This window comes from Danio aesculapii, chromosome 13 (assembly GCF_903798145.1).
Source record: "Danio aesculapii chromosome 13, fDanAes4.1, whole genome shotgun sequence".
In the NCBI taxonomy this organism is placed as follows: Eukaryota; Metazoa; Chordata; class Actinopteri; order Cypriniformes; family Danionidae; genus Danio; species Danio aesculapii.
Window position 1 is genome coordinate 23,812,500 of NC_079447.1, and position 26,954 is coordinate 23,839,453.

A 26,954-nucleotide genomic window follows, 5' to 3' on the forward strand; every position below is an offset into this window, starting at 1 on the left:
GGGTCTCATACAATTTCTTGTGGATGTTGAACATGCCAAAATGTGTAGCTAGTTTGATAAACTCCTAAAGGTCAAATATTGTAAAAATGTCTGTGTATAGTTATGGAAGACCACACAGTTTGGCTATCATGTTGTAAACGTTTCATAAATGTATTTTACCTTCTCAGTTTTTATGCAGTTCAGTATTAAATGTAAAATACATGGAGTGACCACTGTTTATATTTACCTTTTGTAAATAAATGGATATTTTATTCAAATCAAGTGGTCCTTTGATAAGAACAGTTTTGTGTGCAATTTCTTCAATGTATTATAGGATTGAGATGAAAAAAAACTGTTATATTTCCTTTAACGCCACATTTCATCATATGGGCTGATAGTGCAGTTGGTGACCTATTTTATTTCCTCCTCCATTTATTTTAAGTACAGATTTTAATGCCCGGATGTTATGCAGATTGAAATACAGATGTTATTTTATGAGTAATGTGCACAAATATTTCAGAAACCATGTTTTGGTGGTCATGTTAAGATTCGACAAATTATGAGTTTGCTCTATCTGGCTTTTCCAAACCTCTATTTTAGGTTTAAAGACATAAGCACACTGTGATACATTTTTGAAGGGTGAAGACTTTTCAACATGTCTCTTTGTTCTTGAAGTCACCTCTGCATATGAAGCAGAATTGTTGCGATGAGAAAAGTCTGTTTTCAGATAGCAAAAGCAGCACTGGGGGGTAAAAGCACAAATGACATGGAATTATACCCTGTAGGAAGCAAGTAGGATTACTGTTTTTTTTTAGAGAGGATTACAAACTTGTAAAGTGCACTGATGGACAAGGATAAAAGGAAAACAGAACATTTTAACCAAGATGTGTACATTTTATTTTGAACCGACCAGTTTATTTTGGAGCCTTCTGGTTGAGGTCACAGAGGTCTGGACAAACATCCAAAACATGCTACATGCTAATGGGAGGTCCTTGTTATAGCAGAGTATGTAAGATTTCTTCATTTAAACATCCAAAAACCATTACAGTGTTATATATTTTGCAGGCTTATGTAGATATTATCCCAAATGATTTTGAATAATGGTAGAATGCAGATAAATATGCTGTTTTTAACTATAGGGTCTCATTTATAAACATGGCTTACACACAAAACATGTGGAAACTTGTATATGCACACAGACTTTTAATTTTTAGCCAGGCAGCCCAAGGGCTTCCGGTGAACTGTCTTTTCATTCCAAAATTGTCACGTTTAAGATCTGATTTCTTAAAAAATCAGCAATCTTCACTACCTGTTAGATATACAATATAAAGTGGGTCTCAGATTGGACAAGAAGCACTGCATTAAATTCAATTCCCCCCGCCTTGTCTTTAAAATATGACAGTTTATTTTACCCCAGTTTTTTCAATGGAATTTCCGAGCTAGCCTGTTCCTACTGATGGCGCTAGTGGTTACAATGGTCTTTCATATCATTTCATGATTGAACAACTAAATAAACGATTAAGTCTATTTAACTGAATGTATTGTAATTACATTACAACATAGATGCTGTAAAAACATCCTTGTGAAATAGAAAATAGTCACTTTAAGCTTTCATGGGAAGTTTACCGATGTCTTTAAAACTCTAGCTGTGCATAGAGCCCATTCCCCTGCAAAAGTTGTGATCTATAAAAAAAAACAAACTTGTTAGGAGAATGTGTGCAGCTGTAAGTAAACTCTTAGTAAACACATTTAACTTTAATAATTGAACCACTTTAAATGATCATATGAGCAATAATCATCAATATGTAAATTACAATTTATCCTGATGGACGTTCACTTTTAGGAAGATTTCTGTGCAAAGTTTTATAAATAAGACCCATCGTCTCCTGTGTCACCGCATGACCCCATTGAGCCACGATTTCCAGTGTGTTTTTATAGAAAATAGGGAAACGCCAAATTTTTTAAAATATGTTGTGTTTTATTAAACTGCACCGAGCAGCATTATAACACAATCTCAAACTGAATTTGGTATGCTGAAAAAGTGGAAGTGGTCGACTGTGGCATAATAAGAGCTCAGCTGTTTTCGCACCTTGTCACACTAGTCTCTCATCAGCAATTACTTCAGCAGCCACATTTTGCTTCAATGGATTTAGCCTTACTTCTATTTCGTACTGTGCTTGATCTCGCAATAAACACATTGCCAATTTAGAATTTTGAGTTCAACAAGCAAACAGCAGTCTAAGTACTGTATCTGTGTTTTCCATCTTTTTTCCATGTTTTTTTTTTTTGTTTGTTTGTTTGTTTGTTTTATCTGCAATACTTTTTTAAGAACCATAACACTCAAGGGGTATAACAATGCTGAGCCATTTAGGCTGCTGTTGATTGTAAATTAGCATCATGTTCTCTAAACCAAATCAATGATTTCAGGTTATGTTGACCCCAATGTTTTTTTAACCACTCTGAAGTCATGTACTAGTCACCTACTTGTGACTTACATAAGGCCCACACAGACAGCCTGGATTAATTGTATTTGCCCATGTTTAACCCATGTGGAACCATTGTGTGTTGCCCATATTAAGTCCACCTGGGTTTGCCCTATTTAGTTGAAACGAGTAGCCCCATGTGTGTTTACCAACTCCGAAGGCATACATTTTGTGTTGCCCATATTGAGCCCACCTTAGTTTGCCCATGTGTGGGGAACACACAAGGGTTCCACATTGGTTAAGCACATAGGGTATATATGGGCAAACACAATCAATCCCATAGAGGATTAGCCTATGTGGGCCATATGTATGTGAAAAGTCCCTTTAAGGCAAGTCATTTCACTCTGTGGCCATCTTTGAAATGTCCTGGGGTATGAATAATTTTGTGCTTGACTGTAGGTTCTTTATGGGCAAACCTATGAAAGCCTCACATCTGCAATCCCATGTAGGTACCACTTAAACACACATGAGATTATACCATGTAGACCACATTTGGGCTATTCCAGGTAGCCTCAATATGGGCAATATACTTGGCTTTACCTTGTAGCTCTCACATGAGCGAATCTATGTAAACCCAACATGTGGCTCTGGCATGGGCAAACCCATATGGGCCACACATGGGCAAACTGATGTAGGTCCCACCTACACAAATCCATAGATAAACTTACATGTGAGGCCAACTTGGTTTAATAAAGACACATTTGTTTATGATCCACATCAGCATTCACTCACTATTCTTCTGCTTAGTCCCTAATTTATCAGGGGTTGCCAAAGCCGAATAAACCGGAGGACCCAGAGGGAATCGGAGCACCAAGAGGAAACCCACTTAAACACAAACCCATGCAAACTCTACACTGAAATACCACCTGGCCCAACCGAGACTCGTACCAGTGTCCTTGCTGTGAGGTGAAAGTACTGACCACTGTAATAATCTCTGTGGGTTTCTACTGGTTTTTTTTTTTTCTTCTGGTTAATAGTTAATGGATTTTGAATGATGTTTTGAATGGTATTTTCTAGTAGAAAGCAACAACTTTTTTTAGCAGGGAAGTGTGATAAGTGTGATATATAAGCAATATCACACTCATAGCAGTGCGATATGGCTGTATATCAGCTCTGGTGGGAAGCGTGTGTTGGCTCGAGGCCATAGGCCGAGTGCCTTAGTAACCCCCACCAGTGCCAATATACAGCCATATTGCACTGCTGCTAGTGTGATATTGCGTTTATACAACAGTACGATGGCATAATTGTGTAAATAAAAAAAGAAAATCAAACACTGAGGGTCTCAAAATCCTTTTGTATGAAGAATTACTTTCTTCCACCATTTATTCACCTCTACAGCTGATGTCAGAACAGCAGAAATCGTTGCTACTTCACCAACATCACTTTAGAGCTAGTATTCTCTAGCGTAATGTCTAAAGTGATGACAAAACAGGTAATTTTTGCTCAAATTTTAAGATTATAAGGCTGAATGGCATAAAATGCCATCAATCTACAGAGATATCCCAGTATTTCTCTGTTGCAATCGGGATTTCACAATAAATAACCCAGAAAAAGCCAGAGCAAAGCAAACACTACCAGTTTCTGTGGTATAAATACAGCCCTACAAAATACAAAAGAGAGAGATTGACTTAGAATGTCACTTGCCTGTTTTGTTCAGCTGTAGTTTGAAACGTATGCTGAAAAAATGCTGTTCGTCATCTTGTGGTAGAACATCAACCGTCACTTTCTTTTGGACAGGCCGATGGCGGCCGATACACTAAATCCGATGCTCCAAAATTGTGAAAAAAATTAAAATAGGTACTATCCTTATGAATAAACTGCATAGTTGCAATCTAAACAATGTACCTTCGAGGCTTTTTTAGTCAAGAATGTAGTTATGTTGTCCAACAGCAGCAATATTTGTCAAACTCTAGAGTGTCCTCTGCTTGTTGCTGTATGTAGGCGGAGTAATACACAAGGGTGAAGGGTTAAGAGGCTGGATGAGTGCTGTTATTTGCAGAATATCGCACGGCTATCAGCCAATCAGATTCAAGAACCAAACAGAACGGTTGTATAAACATTTATATTATTCAAAATCAACAGTTTAGTGTCAGTAACATTTTCATTAGACTGATACATTTACAGACAGACAAAGCTTGCACATTTTTCACATTTTTCTTATATAAAAAGGAACAAAATGTGAATTTCAGGAGCAAAACAACAACTCACATAATATAATACAGTAGACGGAGTTAAATTCAAGGGCAATTTCCATTTCAAGGTCATTGGATTTATTTATCAACCAAAGAGGCAGACGGAGCCCATGTTCAGTCAATAAATCTGACAGATAAGCAGGGGGCAAACTATTTAACAAACCAGTCTTGTGTCAGTCATTTTCATTGAGTTATTGCTGACTGATGCGGAATGATAAGTATATAGTGCCCTGTTGGGTTTACATGATATGGATCAGGCATCAACAATCCTAATCTTCTTTTAGACGGTCTACCTCTATGACCGTAATGTGCATTAAAGTAAACCTGTTACATAAAACATGCAATTTTACAATTATACATATGCACCTTATCCTAGAATAACTCATGTAGCATAGAATGGCAATGTAGCATCCCACCATCATGATAGTTTTATACACAGTATCATAAACATTGTAGCTGCTTCTATAAAGTGCACTCAGATTATAAAAGATTTGTTCTTTTGATTCTAATTGTACTACAGCCTTAAAAATAAAAGTTCCAACTGTTTTTCCAAACTGATCCCACAGAATATTATTTGTAGTCACACACAAATTGAGGAAAGGACAAAAAAAAAAAAGGCTGAAATAAAGAAGTTTTTATGGAATGGGCAGAACCATTGGATGTTCACCCCAAAATTAAAATGTGTTGCCAAGAGATTTTGTCTTGCCAAATGAATTTAGATTTGACAGTATATCTTTGTTGATTCTTAAATAGCCTGCAGCTATTGATTTACATTTCATGAATCCATAAAGATCACCATTTCAGCTAAAAATCTTTTTTTTTTTAATTATTATCTACTAAAGAAAAAATAAATGTTAGCTACTGTACATCTTGGAATGCCTGACGGAAGTATCTTAACAGCAAATGTAGAAAATTAGATGAACTATGTTATTAAAGGTTGTTGTGAAAGCATGAATAATCGAATCACTTTAACCATAACAGTTTATATTTGTTGTCTTTGAGTGTATAAAAGCTGCTAGTCCCATTAAATTTTAATTAATCCATTCATTTAAAGTCTTAATGATTCCATAAATGCATATTTAAGAATGTAGACCTGTTTCACGTCTTTGCTTTGAATAAATGGCTTTTTTTGTTTTTTGCAAGTTTATCTGGAAAATCTTGTCCAGACGCTATTGTGTCATCCATGATAAGCACATTATCTTTACTCTCATCTTTTGCTAAAACACACAAGCTGGATGAATTTCACAATACAATTAACATCGAGACTATCCTGAGCTCTTTTATGGGTATTAATCAATCTATACATGTAGGTCTCTTTCAGTGCAGGTAAAGCTCGTTGTCGTTGATCTTTATTCATTCTTTGTATCTTCTCTGCATAAATTCACCTGGCTTTCTACTCTACTAGTCCAGCAGGCTATTTATATTTGTCTTCATCACTGGCGGCCTCAAGACTGCTGAAAGTGTCCAGCCTCTAATAGTTCAAATAAAGGTCAGATTTATTTCCTTGGATGGTCAGTGGATTGCAATCTTATGTCAGTTGACAGCTAGCTCTCTGCAACTCTCACATGGTCGTCCACTGAAGCAAAGCAGGGCTGCAGGTCTGTGTGGGTACTAACGCCCCAGTATGTTGATGAGGACTCTATATTGCTCAGTAAGCACTGTTATTCGGATGAGACGTTAAACCGATGTCCTGACTCTCTGTGGTCATTAAAAATCCCAGGATGTCATTTGAAAAAGAGTAGGGGTTTAACCCTGGTATCCTGGCCAAGTAAATTTGCCCACTGGCCTCTGTCCATCATGGCCTCCTAACCATTCCCATATTATAATTGGCTTCATCGCTCTGTCTCTTCTCCACCAATCAGCTGGTGTGTGGTGTGCGGTCTGGTGCAATATGGCTGCCATCATGTCATCCAGATGGATGCTGCACACTGGTAGTGGATGAGGAAATTCACCCCAAAAATGTGTAAAGCGCTTTATCCAGAAAAGCGCTATATAAATGTAAGTAATTATTATTAATTATTCGTTTTTTTTATTTTAATTGTTTGGCTGATTGCTGACTGACCTACCCTATTGGATTCACATGATATGGAACAAGCCTCAGCAACCCTAATCTTCTTTTAGACTGTATCTCTCTGACCATATAATGTGCATTAAAATAAATCTCTTACATAAAACATCCAAGTGAATTTTACAATTATACAAATGCACCACAACCTAGAATAACTTATTATAGAAGAGAAATATCATCTTCAATCTCCATAATAAAGAGTTTCATACACAGTAACTGTGCCATGAATATCTTCGATATTTAATTGAAACTAGTTGTCTCTATGAAAATGCACTGAGATTATAAGTTTCAGAGTTTTCCACAGGCATCCAAAAATATATATTTTCCTTCCTCGATTGCTGTTACACAAATAATGTTTTTTTTTTTTTTTTTTGTAAGGAACAATTAAAAATGAGGAACATTTGTGCACTGCAAGAAGCTTTTGTGCACCGAAAAGTTCAAGGTTAAGATACAATTAACCAAAAATGAATGAAATGGCTGAATGGCCAGGGCTATTACTTTTGTTTTGTCTGTATTCTTTTTTATTTTTACATTTATTTTTAATAATCCCACATAGTGCTCGTTATAATTGACTTGCATTTTATGAATTATTCAATGTTCGATAAATTCTTTAATTCTTCAGGAAGAAGAAGGTCCACCTACTGTACATTTTGGATGCTCTGAGACAGAGTAAACAGCAATTTGGTGATATTTCTGAGAAATATCCTTTTAAAGATCATCATGCTTCCATTGATGCATCTTTATTTTTAAAGCCTTTCACTGTTTTATTCAGACGCTTCCTTTGGTTATCGCCAGCTTATTTGGAAAATCCTGTCCAGAAGCTGATCCGTGAGTTTATGACTCTCATGAAGATTGTGGCATCCATAATAAGAGCATTAACTTTAACTCTCATCTTCTGTTGAACACTCAAGCTGGATGAATGTCACAATGCAATTAAACGGAGGCTTGTGTGAACCCTTTCATGGGTATTATTAAGTCCACAGTTGTCTTTTTGTGTCAGTAAAGCTCAGCTGTTGGTCTTCGTTCATTCTTTGTCTTGTGTATCTTCTCCGCAGACCTTCTTCTGGCTTTCTTGTCTTTGTTGGATTCTTTATAGAGACCTTCATCACTGGCAGCCTGGAGACTGTCAAATGTACCCTGCCTGTCGCCAGCCGGGTTTGAAAGCTCTGCGTGTCTTCTGTTTCTCCACATCTCAGCGCAGCGCTCGAAACAGTTGAACTTGGCATCGGTGGTACAGGCGTACATTCCTGCAGGCACAGCGAGCACCATGGCAAGTACAATGACCACAATATGAATGAGCTTCTCTCTCTGTTCCATCTCGTTGAAATCACTGCCAGTCACAAACACAATGCACTGACCGATTCGAGGAGCCTGGTTCTTAAGAGTAACGCAAATTTCATATTTTGTGGCAGGGAGCAGGTCTGTGACCGAGTATGTGTTTATACCTGGCCCCATGTAAATCTGCTCCTTCTTAACCGCCTCATATCGGCCGAAATGGATGGTGAACCAGGTTTCTGCTGGATTTTCTGTCACAGCACGCCACTCAATTGTGATGCCATAAACTGTCTGTTTGGCAATACGGATGTCGATATAAACGTTCTCCTCGCCGATGGCAGCAGAAGGACCTGAGGGATGAGATGATGAGCCTTCTTGAGACTTCACATCTACTGAGATGATGACAGAGGAATTGCCTAGGAAATTGTTGGCAATGCAGGTGTAGAGGCCTCGGTCGGCTGAATGGAGTGAAGGAATTACCAGCTGAGAACTGATGGTGTCTTCATCCACACGGCTCAGAATTTCTAAAACAAATGAAAATATTGTTCAATAGGTCATATCAAAAGGCTGTAATAATAACATAGCATGTACGTATTATATAAACTCTATATTAAATAACAGTATCTACCTAGCAAACAATTATGTGTTTAATAGACGTCTAATAGACCTCTAAACGTAGACAGTTTGGCTAAAACAAGGCTAAACTTGGGCTGTCAGTGAAAATCTAATAGACATCTAAGAATAGCTCGAAACTAGACTAGTCGTATTAGACAGACTTTATATGTGTAGTCATTCCTTTCTGTTTATTTGACGACTAGTCAAATTTTGGCCTACTCTTAGACGTTTATTAGATTTTCATTGACAGCCCAAATTTAGCCTTGTTTTAGCCAAGACTGCTATGTTTAGACGTCTATTGGACATCTATTAGACATCTTTTAAAAACAAAAAAAAAATGCTTGCTGGGTACTTAAGAGTCTAAGTAGATGAGGTCAATTTATTTGTTCATTAGGCTGCGTATGTCATTTGCAAAAGTGGGCTAATGTGTGTGTGTGTATACTAATCGAGGGTTAAGCATATTTATCTTAAACACAAATAAATGTATGTAAACATATTTTACGTTCATCTCTTACCGCGAAATCCTCTTAGCATCTTAAGGGCATATATCCACCGAATGACCGCTTCAGGTCTGGCCGACACAGAGCACGTCAGCGTGACGTTACCTCCCAACGGCGCGGTGATGTTGATAACCGGAGCACTGACCACTGGCTTCACACACGTCTTCAAGTTCACCTCATGAAAAAACTTCCCTGCCTTCAATTCAGGGCTAGAACACGTCAAATAAGAGTTCATAAGAATAAACGGCGGAGTTAACGATTTAATAAACTCAATGAAGCCTCCCAGCCGACAGTCGCACAGCCACGGGTTGTCATGAAGCGCCAGAACAACATTAGATGCTGAAGGCTTTTCGTGCTTGTTTTCTGAATGATAAAGAGGCCAGTTGAGAAAGACGTCTTTAGATATGACTGAGAGTTGATTTGAGGACAGGTCTAAGTAGGTCAGGCCTGGTAAAAACTTGAGGGCGTGTTCGGGAAGGGCGTCGATGCGGTTGTGTTTCAGGTCCAGGATCTTGAGGTTTGGCGTCTCCTCGAACGCGGTCCACGGTACTGAACGCAGCTTGTTTCCCTGCAGCCTGAGCTCCGTCAGGTTAGCCAGACCTTCCAGACTTTTAATGTTTATGATGGCAATGTCATTGAAGTTCAACCAGAGATGTTTTAGGGCATTGACATGGGAAAACGCGGCCTTCGGCAGTTCGCTTAGTTGTGATTTCTCAATCCGGATTTTTGTCAAATCTTCCGGTAGATCGTCAGGAATCCCGGTTAGAGCTGTTTCCATACACGTGAGTGACCTAAAAGGTATTCAATGCATTTAATTAGATGTTGACGTACAAATCTAAAGAAAACGTCTGTACTTGACATTATAATAGCTATTACATTATAATGTTTTTAACATATGAGCTATTATGGCAAATGGAATGTTCCATCATGATCAATTAGCAGCCGATACAATAATATTGGGATTTAAAAAAATTAAATTAACTTTAGAATAAACCCTAAATTAAAAAAGTTAAATATTTTTTAAATAATAAATAAATAATAAAATGTATTAAAAACAATTATAAGAAATGAATATCATCAACCTATCCTGGCAATGTTCTTGTTTCTTCCATCTCAAACATGACCAGATAACAGCCTTTTCTATATCTATATAAATAAAATGTTGAGAACTTTTTTTTGTATTCTATTTGCTTGCTTGATTGTGTATTGTATTTTAAGCTCTAAATTAAAAAGTTAAGACAAATTCAACAAAAATAATTATCTAAAATAAAATGTTGTATATATTTTTCCATGAGAGGTAGGCCTATTTAATACAATTTGACAAAGCCACTCTCAGCTGTTCTTAAAAAGAATTAACAAAATCAAGTTGTCCTGACAGAGATTTGTTCTTTATTTTAGTTCCAACATGAAGCAGCCTTTTGAAAAAAAATGCTTGGCATGCCTGTAATGACAGTATAATGACTCATTATTATTTTTTTAAATAAATACATGCACAAACACAGTACATACAGTTAACCTCTAATAAAATGTTGAATTTAAAAAAAGTTCTTCATTGGCATCATCGGTGGTTCTGTGATTTTTTTTTTTTTCATTGCACAAAATGTTTTTTATCGTGAAAAATGAAAATATTGTCCAAACAAAGAAAAAATACTCATTTCAAAACTGATCACTGAAAAGTTCTTGCGTGGAACTCAAAAAAGATTTCCAATTGTCTCATTGCTGGGAAAACCTTCTTTTGGAAGCTATATGTTTAAGGGTGTAATTATAAGAATTCAAGAATCAATTTTAATATATTTTTAACTATTTAAATAATTTACTTTATAACATTATGGGCAGAGTAGTTAAAGGCACACTGACATATATTTACAGACGTTAGCTTTCACATTGTGCCCTGTTTCAAAACAACAACCACCATCTTTGCTCAATGACACTACTCATCTACAATATGCCATCACTAAAACAAACTGAAACTAACCTCCCATGACGATCAGTCCCACAGGAGCATCCTGGAAAACACTCTGAGCTGATATGACTAATCAAAATACAGAAAACAATCAGATGAAATAAAACAGAGGCATCCATGGTCTCCTATAAATGGTACATCCGCTCTGTGTCTGTGCACGACATGACTGCAGGTACAGTTCGGTAAAGCCTATTAGCTGTAATCCTTGACGTACCTCGTGAGACACTGTTTGCAACTTAATTGTAGGACTGACCTATTAATTTTGACCTAGACTGTAAAAATAAAACACTTTTACAAATATTGTAAAATTCTAAAATTTAATTGACAAAAATCAGAGTTAGGTGCAACTTCAAAAGTGGAAATATTTTTATTTTGTACACTGTAAAAAAATATCTGTTAATTAACAGTTTTCATGTTTTTCCATTTATTTACAGTTCTCAATTGCATTATGGGGCGACACGGTGGTGCAGTGGTTATCGCTGTCACCTCACAGCAAGAAGGCAGCTGGTTCGAGCCTTGACTGGGTCAGTTGGCATTTCTGTGTGGAGTTTGCATGTTCTCCCCGTGTCCGTGTGGGTTTCCTCCGGTTTCCCCCACAGTCCAAAGACATTCACTATAGGTGAATTGGGTAAGCTAATATTGTCAGTGGTGTATGTGTGTGAATGAGAGTGTATGAGTGATTCCCAGTGATTGTTTGCAGCTGCGTAAAACATATGCTGGATAAGTTGGCAGTTCATTCCACTGTGGTGACCCTTGATTAATAAAAGGTCTAAGCTGAAAAGAAAAGGAATGAAGGAATGCATTATAGGACCTTTCTCTCTGCTCTAGACTTTTAATGTTGAAAATTAAACTCTATTGTTTAACAAAGTGGTTTTGTTGACAGTTCAGTAGTTATTAACCTAATTGAAATAATATAATGTATCAGCAATAATATACAGTCATATTTCTTGTTTCTATCTTCTAATGTACAGCTTTTCTGTTTATATGCACTTCATGTATCTTATGATGCAATAGTTATTTATTTGTACTTTTTATTAATTTTTATACTATATCTTTACTCTTTATTTGGATTGACATTATTCTTGTTTTTTTGTTTTTTTTACAGCAACTTCTGTCATTTATATAAAAGGTCTACCTGGGTGGGGGTGGGGGTGGGGATTCGGGTTTGTTTTATGATATAATCATAGGCTGTATTTTTTTTATATTAATCAAAAACTGAAATAATAAAAAAAAATTTCACAAAAAAGATATAATATACAGTATAAAGAAATAAGTCTGTAGAATAACAGAAAAGTACTTGAAGTTATTTGCATAGTTTTTGTATAGTTCTATACAACACCAACCCAGACAATTTACCATTTTAAACTATGAGAAATATTTTCAAAAATGACCTTTTTCAAACTATTTTTTGCAATGCAAGTAAAATCAAAACATTTTATCATTGCTTGAAAGTAATTCTTTTATCTTTCAATTTCTAAATATGTTTAGTGACTAAAATGTTATTTTAATGAATGTATATGTTTAATAAATCTGTTTTGTTTAAATGCCCATGCACAATACATTGCCTGTATTCACTGAGAAATGGATCAAAATATTCTTTTCATAATTTTCAGTTATGCTGAGCACTATATATATATATAAACACACAGTTGAAGTCAGAATTATTAGCCCCCCTTTTAATTTTTTTTTCTTTTTTAAATATTTCCCAAATGATGTTTAACAAAGCAAGGACATTTTCACAATATGTCTGAAAATATTTTTTCGACTGGAGAAAGTCTTATTTGTTTTATTTCACTAGAATTATTATTCTATTATTAGCCCATTTAAGTTAATTTATTTATATATATATATATATATATATATATATATATGGATATATATATAATAAAAAAACTTTTTCATATTGTATGTACCAAATCTATTTCCAACAATACTATTAAGAAACCTGGGACGTAATGGTTCAGATAGCACAAGTTTAATAAGGTAAACAGAAATGAATACACATTGATGATATTGTTGCTGCGTTTAAAATAAAAATCTCAATTTTTTTATTGTAGTGTTACACTAGACTCATTATACTTTGTTAAAAGAGTAACTACACTCTTAAAAATAAAGATTTTTTTTTGCATCTTTGATTCCAAGATGGAGGTTTAAGACCACATGCTCCTTTTATTGGATGAACAGATTTATTTTAGGTCTTTATTCTGATCAGTGAACAATGTTTGCAGTATTCAAATTATTCAAGCGTTCTTGCTTGACACAAGAACCAATGAAGTTCATTTTTTGCATGTCACATCAGGATCTTTAAGCATCCAGGGACCAATGGGGTTTGTTTTTTTGGTGAGCTTTTGTGTTTGTTGATCAGTGTTTACACGTGAATAAAAGCCTAAATAAAATCTGTTCATCCTATAAAGCGATCACATCTCTTCAGAAGTCTTGGATTAGACCGCTTGTATTTTGGGTTTTTTTTAGCAAAGCATTTTAAAACATGGGTTTATGGTGAATAGACTTTCAATGAAGGGGCAGAAATCTCCTAAATTTCTTCATTTGTGTTCTATATAGGGAGCCTACACTATATTTTTTTCACAGGACAGTCGTATATTTCAGCTCTATTTTAGCTTAGAGTCAATAGAAAAAAAATGATTGAAGATGCAAAAACCTTTAAGTGCCATCTGAAATCTGTTTTTCTCAGCCTCCTTTTATGTTTATGTTCAGTTATTTCACTTTAAAGGCAATGAAAGTAACCTATTCTTTGCACTAAGGGTAAAATTATTAAAACTACACACAAAACAGCCTAAGAAAAATGCAAATTTTAGATGAAAAATTCAGACGACACAAAGGTTTTTGCATCTAAACTCTTCTAGTTTTTATTCCACGTTTCATCTTCTTTAAAATGTATTCATTGCTAAACAATAGTAGGTCTTTGTCATGTAAAAAAAAAGTCTAATCAGTGGCAAATCATTTTGTTGAATAATTTGATTGGCCAAATTACCATACAATCACATTTCCGATTTGCACTGATTCCAAGCACTGAGATCAAGTTAGATGTGAAAACTATTTTCTAATGTTGCAATAACCCCTAGAAAGCCGTTCAGTAGCTAAAATGCTTTAGTTATCAGAAAAGAAAATAAAGTCAGAGGACATTCAGCTGAAAACAGACACTTTTTTTCTTGTTAGTGATAACTCATTTATTGAACAGTGTTTGAATAAATTAGTCAAGTTTCAGAGACAGTCAGAGTTTCTGAATATATAAGCGTTGAGTCACTGGAGTATAAATAATTGAGAAAGATCTCCATTTTGAGAGATCGGATCACCCTATTTCTAAAGATAATCTAAAGTCTTACAGATTCAAGATGCTACAAAAGTGAGATTCATGGCATCTTTGCAATCTTAAAAGTGGAAAAGATGTTTTAAGATTTTTCACGGTAAGGAAAAAAAAGCTTTTTAAAGGGATAGTTGACCCAAAAATGAACATTCCAACACCATTTGATCACACTCAAGTTGTTCTAAACTTTTATATTTTATCTCTTCTGTTGAACTAAAAACAAGTTATTCTGAGAAAGATTGCGAAAAAGCAGCCAATCACATCCAAAGTATGGAAGTTGATGAGTATATCTTTCTTTGTGTTCAACAGAATAAAGAAACTCAATTCACTTTGGAACAAGTAGAGGATGAATTAATGATGATATAATATGTAGGTTCCCTTTAAGAACACGTTCCTGAAAAGTTCTTTGTGGAACCAAAACATTGTTTTACAGCATTGTGAAAACAAAATGAAACCTATTTTTAAGAGTGTATGTAGAAATGACCCAATTCTGTACATATTCTTATTATTATCACATATTAATAGATGTTTCGATATACATAAATATACAAGAACATTTTTCATATGAACATTTCCCTTTGAATCTTTTCCTTCTAGCAATATCTAAAAGGGTCTATATACATGTTCCTGGGATCGCTCAGCCACAACCCCACCACCAGCCAAATGGCTTAGTTTAGAAACCAAGTCCAAATACACAGTAACAAAAGCTGACGTGGTGCGCTTTGTTACATATGCAAAGTATCCAGAAGCTTCTTCACGGATGGCCAGTCATGTACTGCTGGTACAGATTATGTGCACTCAGGTACTGCGGCTGGGCCTGGATACACGGCAGGCTGCGTGGTGGAATCGTGGCTGAGGGATACTGTCAGCAGAAGTATTCATTCGGCTGTCCCTCAATCTTGGCTGTGGACTCAGAGTCTAAGCTGGAGCGGGCTGACAGCAGTCTGTTGGACTCCTCAGCATTCAGTCTGGTGAGATATTCCCCCTCCAAGCCTTTGGCCTTGGTGCTGGGAGATAGTGTCTCAAAAGTCACATATGAGTCCTGAATGTCTTTGGAGTTCTTGCCCAGAAACTTCTTAATTTTCCTCTTAAGCGCCCCGCAGCACACGATCACAGTCAGAGGCACAGCTATCACGCAAGCGACCGTGATTACTACTACATTAATGAGCTTTTGGGTTCCATTAGCGCTCGCCGCTGCATCTGTTGAGAAGATTACACACTGCTCCTTTTTGGGGATCAGCCCCTTGACGCACACACAGGCGATGTATTTGGTTTTTGGAACTAGTCCCTCAATGACGATCCGGTTGTTGCCGGGACTGACATTAATTCTGCGCATATCTCTTTCCCCAAACACAGCGTAGAGGACGCTGAAGGCGGTGGTGTTTTTGGCGGTCGGAGCCCTCCAGTTCAGACACACAGTGTAGTCTGTATCACCAATCACTTTCACAGAGCGCACTACCCTGTCAGGGTCTTGCTGGAGTGAGGATGTGTTTGCGGCTAAGTTGCTCAGATTGGTCTCCAAGAATCCATCTGGACTGGCTGTTTGGGTATTCATCCGACTATTAGCAGCATTGTCGCTCTCCATTCCGGGATACGGGCCTGTGTAGCTCGCTGTGCCACTGAGTGGTAGTCCATTTTTAGGTGTTGGGGAAACATAAGTGGCAATGTGTTTTTCTTGATAGGCTGCTTTGACCATTGTGTTTGGCTTTTTGGACTTTAGTTTGGGTTTTGGATCCAGGGTTGGATTTTCCATTTTGGGTGCATCATTTATGATTAAAGAAATCACAGCTTCTGCACTGCCTGCATAATTTGTAGCTTTGCAGATGTATTTTCCAGTGTCACGATAGGATACAGCAGGTACGCTTAAAATAGACCAAACAATTCCCTCTTTCGAATTCTCCAGTAGAACTGCAAAATAAAAGCAGAACACTTGAGTATGATTGCTGAAAAAGCAGGATCTAATTAGTATTGTGTAATCAAAGTGCATTGTTGTGTCTGCACCAGATTGTGGAGGAATCATGGTTCATTAGTAGTTCTGAAACCAACCTGCTCTGTGCTGACTCACCTGTCCCGTTGAGTGGCTTCCCATCTGCCCTTCTCCAGGCCAGCTCGGGGATGGGAACCCCAACGGTTCCGCATCGCAGCAAGACATTGTTTCCCACTGCACTTCTTACACGGGCCACAGCGGTGTGAACCCGAGGTCCTTGGCAGCGACGGAGCTCAGCATCACTGAACAGAACTCCAGACAGACTCTCTGGATCAGCACACCTGAGCCTCGTGTCAATGAAAGCCACTGACAGACTGGGAGACTTCTGGAACTGGACCAGGTCATATAAACGACAGTCGCACAGCCAGGGGTTATCATGAAGACCTGGAGCAAAACAAATGATTAGTGACTAGAGGCAACTTCGTAAAATGTTAGTTTACCCAAAAAATACAATGCTGACACAGCCTCAGATGTTCCAAACATACACATGCTTATTTTTTCTGTTGGAAGCAAAAGAAGATATTTTGAAGAATGTTCACTCCAAAAAAAATTTTTTGCTGCTTGTTCAAATTACGGATTTATAATAAGCGGAATCAACACAATTCTTGAGAGTTTTTGTGGGATAACTTAATTGTTTTAAATTCAGTCAACTTAAATTTGTAAAAGCAATTAAATTAACTTCATGTTGTCTAAACACAAATTGATTAAGGAATTGTGTGGAACCCTGCATTTTTTTCATAGTGTTGATAGTCTGGTTATTAACATCCTTTAAAATATACAGAATATTCAACAGAATTATGAAACTCGTAGAGGTTTTATAGAAATTGTGTGTGTGTGTGTGTGTGTGTGTTAATAGTGAGGGAATTTTATAAAAAAAAAATTTGGGGGGGTGGGTGAAATATTACTTTAAGAATAACATAATAATATAAAATGTTGTAAGAGCATGCAAGTTTTCCAAATAATGTAGGCAATTAATCGCATCTGATAGAGGTTTTTGTATAAAAGTAGAAATACTTTCTCATACTGTAAATTGTTTGACAACTTTTACTAAAAATAATTGTTTATATTTTAATATCTAATCATTTGAAACACAAATAATAAATGCTTTTGCAGGTGTCTTGATGTCAGGAAAATATCTTTGTTAAAACCACCAATTTTTTTTTTTTTAACTGGAAAATGTTAAATTATAAATAAGTAAATAAATAAATAAAAAATAAGAGGATCTGCTGAACAATTTAACTTACTATGCAAAGTATGAAAAAAATGTTTTATATATATTTAAATACATTTATACAAATTTTATATATAAATAATGTTATATATAAAACCCCCAATGCATTTTAAAAAGGAGACAAAAAAACATACCAAGAATCATTTTTGAACTTTCTACTCCCAGGGTGGGTTTAATTGTCAACCAAGTATTGAGAACTTCGGCTGGTACCGTCAGCAGATTATTACTGGATAAATCCAGATAGGTGATGTTTTTCATGTAGAGAGCAGCTTCAGAAGGCAATGAGGAGAGCTGGTTGTTGTGGATATCAAGGAGCCTCAGACTCGGCATGTCCATCAGGGACTCCCACGGAAAGGAAGAGAGCGAATTTCCATCCAGCCTTAGCTCCTCTAAACTGTACAGGCCGCGGAAACTGTCCGAGTTCAGAGAGGATAAAACGTTAAATGACATCCAGAGGAATTCTAAGTTTGAGAGGTAACTAAAAGCCTCGCTCGGGATCCTCTTGATGGCAGTCTTTTCAATGCGAAGTTTGCATGTGTCGCCTGGGAATGAGGCGGGCACCAGGGAAATCTCTGGATCATTGCAAATCACGCTCCTGCAAAACGCAATCCAAACAAGAGGAAAGATTTATAAATCAGGGATTTAAAAGCATGCGCACACGAAAACCAGTTACAAACGCTTTCAGCAATAATTAAACCAAATTTGTTATAATATTATGAAATACATACATTTGTTTAAATCGATTGCTCAAATATTAAAATTATAATAATTATTATTTCCTTTATTTAGCCAGGAGATCACATTGAGACAGTACTGTCTCTTCTTCCAGTGAGACCTGGTCATATATTAAAATATTAAATAAATGCATAAATTGTGTTAAATATCCCAAACGAAATAAAACACAATGAACAAACGAAAATAATTCATAGTTTTATTAACAAAGTCATTAAAAAGTAATAGCAAATAACAAGGTAATATTATATAATAACATACATATTGGCGTATTGATTACTATTTTCTTTTCGTTTTACGACAAATGCCATCTGATCATGGTTAGTGTAACCATGGCTACTTTGTGGTTATCAAAATTGTATATGTTAATATACGTATGTACATGTTAATTACTAAATTTAAGAAAAAAATAATAAAAATAAATTAAATATAATTTAGTTATGCCATGTATACAACACAGCCAGGGTCTGAAAACGCATCAGTTCACTGCAATTCAAGTGTGAAAACGCCTTGCATTTCCCACTAAATAAAGAAAAAAGAGATTAAAATGAACACACACGAACCTGGCTCTTGATCCATCACTCAAGTTATGATAAAAGCAGCTGCACTGTGTAGGACAGGTGCTCCGAACAAGTGGAAAGCCTCCAGATGCCAGTAGGAGACCCAAAAAGACAATAAGAGACATTTCGCCACTAGTGTCAATACAACACCGCGGAACGTAGTTTTAATGAAGAACCATCCACTTGCAGTTATGGAAAAATAACCAGCATGTCATCGTCCCTCTGCTCCGACATCCCATAGTGATCTGACAGATAGAAGTCCAGCAGATAAAAAGGACAGACGAGGATTAGCGCAAGCACGCGCGTTATTTTCATTCATTTGCGTGCGCAATCTTGCAATCTGATAGGCTACACAGAGATACAGCTGTTAATTAAAGGAGGGAAATGTTTGCGAATTGGTCATGATGTGTAATGCCCACCCCTCATCAAGCTCTATTTTAAGCCGTCCAACTGTCAGACAGTTAAATTATGGCTGTTTTTCTCTTATCACTGCTGGATTGTGTAAGAGATTATGCTTTGAAAGCTGGTCTGTTCTGGTTGTATCAGTCATTTATATTTGCTTGTACCAGTGTGTAAAATTTAGTTTTAACACTTGTTAAAAAACAAAACAATACTCAATATTTATGTCAACACTTTAATATTTATATGCTTAATAAACTTATCTTAATCGGACAAAAATGCTGTAGGTGCATTTAGAATGTTTGTACTGCAAATAAAATGCCACAAAAGACTGCTGAATCAGATGATCTGTTATTACTTCATAACCCTTGTTGTGTGTAAAAACTTTAACCAGCTGATCATAACAATTATTGCTCTTTTGTTGATTTGGATTGCTACTGTTGTGTTAGTTTTTTACAAGACTCCCAAAGAGTCATATTTTGTCAAAACTCCTGTTACTAATTCTCTATTCTATTTGTACTCCATCGTTCTCTAATAGCATACATTTTAATAATGTATTTTTTAAAAATAACGTTCTGTCTTCTGCCTTTTATTATAAATAATTGTAGTATCAACCATGTATTTTTTAAACGATTACTTTGATATTCTAACCTAACACTAACAATTCAATATTTATTAATATTTCTTTTTCTTAAAAAGAAAAAAAAACATTAAATATTAAATATTAATCACTCCTTAATCTTGTTTCATTGGTTTTATTTAAATAAATTAAGAATGAACAATACTTTGCACTTATAACTTACAGTATTTACTAATGTATAATTAAAATTCTAATTGGTGCTTGATAACATTAGTAAATACACAGTCAGATAACAGGAACTAACAATGACAATGAACAATGATAACAGGAACTAACAATGAACATCCTTACTTCACTAACGTTAACAAAGACAAATAATTAGTGTAATACAGTAAATGTTTTGTTAAATGTTACATTACATCTCTTAATCTCATTTCTAATTGAACATTATAATGTATTGCTTACGCACCTTATACAATCAACGGCCACTTTATTAGGTACACCTTACTAGTACTAGACCCCCCCTTTGCCTTCAGAACTGCCTTAATCCTTCATGGCATAGATTCAACAAGGTACTGGAAATATTCCTCAGAGATTTTGGTCCATATCGACATGATAGCATCATGCAGTTGCTGCAGATTTGTCAGCTGCACATTCATGATCCAAAGGCGCTCTACTGGATTGAGATCTGGTGCCTGTGGAGGCCATTTAAGTACAGTGAACTCATTATCATTTTCAAAAATCCAGTCTGAGATTATTCGCGCTTTATGACATGGCGCGTTATCCTGCTGTAAGTAGCCATCAGAACACGGGTACACTGTGGGCATGAAAGGATGGACATGGTCAGCAACAATACTCAGGTAGGCTGTGGTGTTGACACAATGCTTAATTGGTACTACTGGGCCTAAAGTGTGCCAAAGAAATATCCCCCACACCATTACACCACCAGCACCAGCCTGAACAGTTGCTTCAAGGCAGGATGGATCCATGCTTTCATGTTGTTGATGCCAAATTCTGACCCTACCATCCGCATGTCGCAGCAGAAATCGAGACTCATTAGACCAAGCAACGTTTTTCCAATCTTCTATTGTTCAATTTTGGGGAGCCTGTGTGAATTTTAGCCTCAGATTCCTGTTCTTAGCTGACAGGGTGGTCTTCTGCTGCTGTAGCCCATCTGCCTCAAGGTTCGATGTGTTGTGCGTTCAGAGATGCTCTTCTGCATATCTCGGTTGTAACAAGTGGTTATTTGAGTTACTGTTGCCTTTCTATCAGCTCGAAGCAGTCTGGACATTGGGCACTTAGAACTGCTGCTCACTGGATATTTTCTTTTTCAGACCATTCTCTGTAAAGCCTAGAGATGATTGTGATTGTGCTGGAAAATCCCAGTAGATCAGCAGTTTCTGAAATACTCAGACAGCCCATCTGGCACCAACAACTATGCCACCTTCAGTCACTTAAATCACCTTTTTTTCCCCCATTCTGATGCTCAGTTTAAACTGCAGCAGATCGTATTGACCATGTCTACATGCCTAAATGCATGTAGTTGCTGCCATGTGATTGGTTGATAAAAGAGCCCTTTATCAATAGATTTATTACTGAATTGATTGAAAATGCACAGAATAAAGTCTACTAATATCTGTCAGAGTATACTCTCAGACAGAGGACACAGAGCACACAGCTATTGTTCAATGGCGTATCCAATGGGATTTGAAAAATATTTTCCTTCATGTAATCCTGTTAGGCCTTGACTCACCAGCAGCTTGCTCTTCTTATTAGCCTGCTGTTATGCAGGTTTTTTTAAATGCAACAATTCTTGCAATATAATTATATATACTGCATCATATGAATAATTTGCTATTTAAAATGCATTCAAATAGAATACTGTATATATCTCGACAACATTAACTCAGTAAACAAGTCAAAACAGTAAGCAAGGAAAGTACAGACACAGCAGTTTAACTTTTAAAAATATTTTGTTCATAGAAAAATTTGCATGTATAATAAAACCATATGGTGTGTCTGTTATGGAGAATATTTTCCTTTAATTCTTGGCCAAAGAGAGTTTTTTTTGCCAGAAGCCTTTTTGTTTATCCGGCAACATTGATCCTTGGCACCAAAATATCTGTTCTGATTAGTGCCAAGTTATAAATGTGAAACAGAATTTCTCAAGTGTGTCACGAGCTTAACTCAATTAGTTGAAATTATTTTAATATCGTTTCTGGTGCTGGGCAAAAATTTATCACAATTAATAACTTCCAAAATAAAAGTTTTATGTCAGAGTGTTTTATATATATATATATTCACCTTTATTTGTATAGCGCTTTTACAATGTAGATTGTGTCAAAGCAGCTTCACACAAAAGATCATATTAAATTGAACCAGTGTAGTTCATTTTCTAAAGTTTCAGTTTAGCTCAGTTCAGTGTGGTTTAATAATCACTACTGAGAGTTCAAACACTGAAGGGCAATCCATCGATGCACAGCTCCACAGATCCCGAACCATGCAAGCTAGTGGCGACAGCGGCGAGGAAAAAACTCCACCAATTGGCGAAGGTGAAGAAAAAAACCCAGAGAGAACCAGGCTCAGACGGGCACGACCATTTCACCACTAGCCAAAAATTTTGTGGAGAGCTGTAGTCCAAGCGCCAAAGGCTGGAAGCTGGACCTCAGCGAAGACTCATCTGTCCCTGAAGCGTCACAGGAAGCAGTCTCATGCTATCCACTGACCACCACAGTAGCTGCTCAGGATACGGCCTGGTCCAGGATATGGTAACCTTGGGATCATCTCGTCGCTGGTCTTGGATCGAATCAGAATGTGTGGTCTGAGGGTCTCGGGATGAGAATCCCCTGTTGGAAGTAGAGAATAAAGAGAATAATTAGCATAGCACATACAACGCTAAGAAATTGAAGGTTATTTATTTATTTATTTATTTATTTATTTAGTATATGTGATACACACATAAAAACAAAATTACAAAACTATTTTGTAACATAGAAATTTAGATTTATACATAAATTGTATTATAAGCATGTATAATTTTCTTAAACATATTGACATGATTAATTTTTGTTTATAGCACTAATCATTTCTACTGTTTTATATTTAGTATTATTCTATAAATGAACACAAAGTGCTAAACATTTCCTTCAGCCTTACTAAGGTCTACTGAGGTCACATTATTCCCCTAAAGATCTTTATGAGTTTGACATTTAGTTTAGTTTCTGCTCAAGAATGCAATGAAAGCTGCAGTTTGTGTAGCCTATAAGCCTCTTGAGCATTATTAGGTAATCTCAAAAATATCTCCTTTTTTGTTACCGTTTTTATTTCACATAAGGAAACTAATCTAGTTTGCGCTGTTAAAACCAAATCCTTCTTTTAGAAGTTATGGAATAGAGGAGCTGTATGTGAGGAATATGATTTATGGATCATAAAATCACAGATTATAGAGTTCTAATCCTAATCTTTCACCAAATCACATCCGATACAAAATATTTGGATGATGTTCACATATCTATTAAACAATTTTAAGAAGTATTTTTCTTCTGATAAAAAAATTGAGACTAACCTTCAATTTCTTAAGTCATTGCTTAGGTGTATTTTAATTGATTCTAACAGTTGTAAAAGAGCAGTGTTTAAGCGTACTGTATTTTATGATTTACATATAATCTGAAGCACATTATAACAAATGTAAATAAGAGATTTCAAGAAGAACATGTCAAACTTAGAGAACACTTTTTGATGTTTCCCAGTTATTGGGATTAATCTGTCACCTGGTGGTAAATCTGACAAACCCTATATAACTGGCAAAATAACTTTCCAGTTTTCACTGACTTTGTAAGATTTCTTGAATGTTGCATTGCTGAATCGTTCAGAGGCCCCTATCATAAATTCCACAAAAGAAAAATAGGATAGGATAGGATAGGATAATACAGAAAATCTCAATGTTTGACTGGAATTGTTCTCCAGTTTAGCTCTGAACAGAAAATACAAATATCTGTATGTCAATATATTGCTGAGGATCATGTTGTGTGGACAGAGAACTGAAGTTCACTTTAGTGATAAAGGAAATTTATTTGGGTGATCATTTTTGTCATCGAACTGAGAGAAAGACTGAAGGTGTGAAGTCATTGTTAGATGTATTGTCAAGTATTTTAGGATATTTACTGCAGCATGAGTCACCTGTATCATAAAGCTACTTGGCAGAGTAAATGCTAATGTTAACCAGAAGCTCCTTTGGTTCAACATACTGTATGGTTCCTTCCCTATGTCATTGTCTATTCAATCAGCAAATTTCATGCTGGATGAGCAAAACGGGTATAGCATTTGCTTGAAGCTTAATACATTAAAATAATAAATGTCCAGCCCGGAGTCCTGATCTGAACCTAATTGAAAAGTCAAAGTTATGGCTAAGACACCTACTGTCTCTGAACTGTATAAAGGTGATCAAGATCACAGCAGAGTAGTGTGACAAACTAGTGATGTCCTGTCAGAGACTTTTGATGTCTGTGAGAGACCAGTGATTTCCTGTGAGAGACTAGTCATGTCCTGTGTGAGACTAGTCATGTTTTGTGAGACACTAGTGATGTCTTGTGAGACACTAGTGATGTCCTGTGAGAGACAAGTGATGTCCTGTGAGAGACAAGTGATGTCCTGTGAGAGACTTTTGATGTCTGTGAGAGACCAGTGATTTCCTGTGAGAGACTAGTCGTGTCCTGTGTGAGACTAGTCATGTTTTGTGAGACACTAGTGATGTCTTGTGAGACACTAGTGATGTCCTGTGAGAGACAAGTGATGTCCTGTGAGAGACTTTTGATGTCTGTGAGAGACCAGTGATGTCCTGTAAGATAATCTCATGTGAAACACTAGTAATGTCCTGTGAGACACTAGTGATGTCCTGTGAGAGACAAGTGATGTCCTGTGAGAGACAAGTGATGTCCTGTGAGAGACTAGTGATGTTCTGTGAGAGACAAGTGATGTCCTGTGAGAGACAAGTGATGTCCTGTGAGAGACTAGTGATGTTCTGTGAGAGACTTGTCATGTCCTTTGAGAGAAACTAGTATCCTGTGGCCACAGATGTGGTCAAGTCATTAAACGCAAGAACCTGTTCATTTTGTAATGTTCATAAATTCTAGCTGTAATTGCCTTGTTTCTTTTGTAAAACACAGATAGATGCTAAATTGCTTTACATGTCAATCAAAGATTATTTTAAAAAAAATGTGTTTATAAATATCTCTCTAATTTTGATTTCCACTGTATTACATAGGCTCACTGAGTGGAAGAAATGTGCTTAACCCTTAAAAGCTCTGCCATTCCTTTTTAAGCAAGTAAATGATATTCCTAATTCCTAATTTTCACAACTTCGTAATCTTCATATTGTACTTGACTGGACAATGTGGGCCTTGTTTAGGTTTGCTGTATGGTACAATAAGCCTTACACTTTGGATTTCCACTCCAAATCTATACATTTACATACAGTATACACAGCACACTGATGAATACATACAAATTACACATAAAAAACTCATTTACAACACAGATTTGCAAGTTAATAAAAAGCAGGTTAGTGTATCAGTGTAACTCTGAAACTTGTTTATGATTTGGCTTCCACTCAACTATGAATAACACAATCTGGAAACAAAGGGCCTTCTAAAAGAACAGAATTCAGAGACTATTGTCTAAAAAATATCGCAAATACTTCTATTTTGATCACAGTTTATGATTAAGACTGAATGAATGAACTGGTTTAAGGTTGTAACTACATTACTATTTCTCTAAATAATATTTTTTTTATAATAGTCAAGACATTTTATCTAAATATTTTTTCTAAAGATCTATTTATTATGCTTTTTTTAAACTGTTAACGTCTCCAACTCCAAGAAATTCTGAACCATTCTCGGAAATAATTATTTAATAAAAGCTCAAAGTTATCTGACAGTCTGTAATGTTCTCAGCATTTTTGGAAAAGGCAATCATAAATCGTTCATGAAACAAAGTGACTAGCACTTACCCTGCTTTGGTGATAACTATAATAAAAATAAACAAACTAGTAATATTATACTGTAGTAACTTAATACTATTAATTTATGTTTGTAGTTACTATTGTATTACTATAAAAGCCTAGGTCAGTAAAGGTGTAAGAAAGTTTAACCTGGTGCCATAAAGTCAATGTGCTGTCTCTTTAATTTATCATAATCACCTCAGGTGTCGCAAAAAATCAAAAGAATGATGGCTTTTTATTTCAATGTTGTTGTTTTTATATAACTGTTATCTACCATTTTTTTCTTCTGTAGATCATGGATAAAATTTTTAAATAATGGTAACTCTAATAGTTTAATAAAATGAATTCGATTTTTGGAAATCACCAAGCGGATGATAGACCCCCAATTTGGGAACCACTGGCCTAGGTTACTATAGTGAGGCCATAGTTTAGCATCTTTCTTTTTACTGCATGGTTATTTTTAAGTTACTATGGTTTTACCGAGTGCTTTAAAATCGTGGTTATATAGTAGCTTTTATATCTTTGATTAAATATATGGTTAGCTTTAATGAAAATGCTCTGGTCTATTTTTGTAGTCACCATTGTTTTACTCTAATACACATAGATAGCCTACTGGTAAAATTATGTTGTTGCTTTTTTATTATGCCTTTCTACAGCTTTCCTGATAATGCTTTTAAAACCAGGGTAATTTAGTTAGTTTTACCAACAAAAATCACAAAGTAAAACAATAGTTCATTTCATTTCAGAATGTATGCAGAACATTCAAAAGTAACATTCCAATAATTCTTAAAATAACGTTTGCATCACAATGAAAGCAACATAAAACAACATTCCAAGGTTTCTATAATTTTATTAATCATTAGTAAAGCGTTGCTAGAACATTTTTGTTGGCTGTTGTTTGACAGTGCCCACGTTTGTAAACTCAGCTACGCTTCATTCACTCATGCATAGGCAAACCGTCGGATGCTGGTGTATTAGTGTCAGGAGTGGCAGCTCGAGGACACCTGTTGTGCGGGCAGCGACCAGAGCAGAGCAGAGCAGAACAGAGCTCGACATACTGGATTGGC

General features: G+C 36.0%; 2 protein-coding genes across 2 annotated transcripts; both read right to left on the reverse strand.

Moving 5' to 3' along the window:
• Positions 1-7,695: 7,695 nt before the first annotated feature.
• lrit2 (leucine-rich repeat, immunoglobulin-like and transmembrane domains 2) lies at positions 7,696-11,194 on the reverse strand. Its single transcript, XM_056471555.1, has 3 exons — positions 11,088-11,194; positions 9,128-9,903; positions 7,696-8,521 (listed from the first exon to the last, which is right to left on the reverse strand). The coding sequence occupies exons 1-3, from the start codon at positions 11,192-11,194 to the stop codon at positions 7,719-7,721; spliced, it is 1,686 nt and encodes a 561-aa protein (XP_056327530.1). The 3' UTR covers positions 7,696-7,718.
• Positions 11,195-15,205: 4,011 nt separating this feature from the next.
• On the reverse strand, positions 15,206-19,035 carry lrit1a (leucine-rich repeat, immunoglobulin-like and transmembrane domains 1a). Its single transcript, XM_056471472.1, has 4 exons — positions 18,914-19,035; positions 17,753-18,213; positions 16,466-16,771; positions 15,206-16,308 (listed from the first exon to the last, which is right to left on the reverse strand). The coding sequence occupies exons 1-4, from the start codon at positions 19,033-19,035 to the stop codon at positions 15,266-15,268; spliced, it is 1,932 nt and encodes a 643-aa protein (XP_056327447.1). The 3' UTR covers positions 15,206-15,265.
• Between the last annotated feature and the right edge of the window lie 7,919 nt (positions 19,036-26,954).

What these genes read in the sequence shown, in the direction of transcription:
- lrit2 (XM_056471555.1), bottom strand. Translation starts at nt 11,194, where the DNA reads ATGGATGCCTCTGTTTTATTTCATCTGATTGTTTTCTGTATTTTGATT. An exon ending in GGGACTGATCGTCATGGGAG is followed by an intron (nt 9,904 to 11,087) that starts GTTAGTTTCAGT and finishes AATACCTTTTAG; the next exon opens with GTCACTCACGTGTATGGAAA. An exon ending in GATGCTAAGAGGATTTCGCG is followed by an intron (nt 8,522 to 9,127) that starts GTAAGAGATGAA and finishes CATTTGTTTTAG; the next exon opens with AAATTCTGAGCCGTGTGGAT.
- lrit1a (XM_056471472.1), bottom strand. Translation starts at nt 19,035, where the DNA reads ATGTCTCTTATTGTCTTTTTGGGTCTCCTACTGGCATCTGGAGGCTTT. An exon ending in AAGTTCAAAAATGATTCTTG is followed by an intron (nt 16,772 to 17,752) that starts GTATGTTTTTTT and finishes GTTTTGCTCCAG; the next exon opens with GTCTTCATGATAACCCCTGG. An exon ending in GAAGCCACTCAACGGGACAG is followed by an intron (nt 16,309 to 16,465) that starts GTGAGTCAGCAC and finishes TTTATTTTGCAG; the next exon opens with TTCTACTGGAGAATTCGAAA.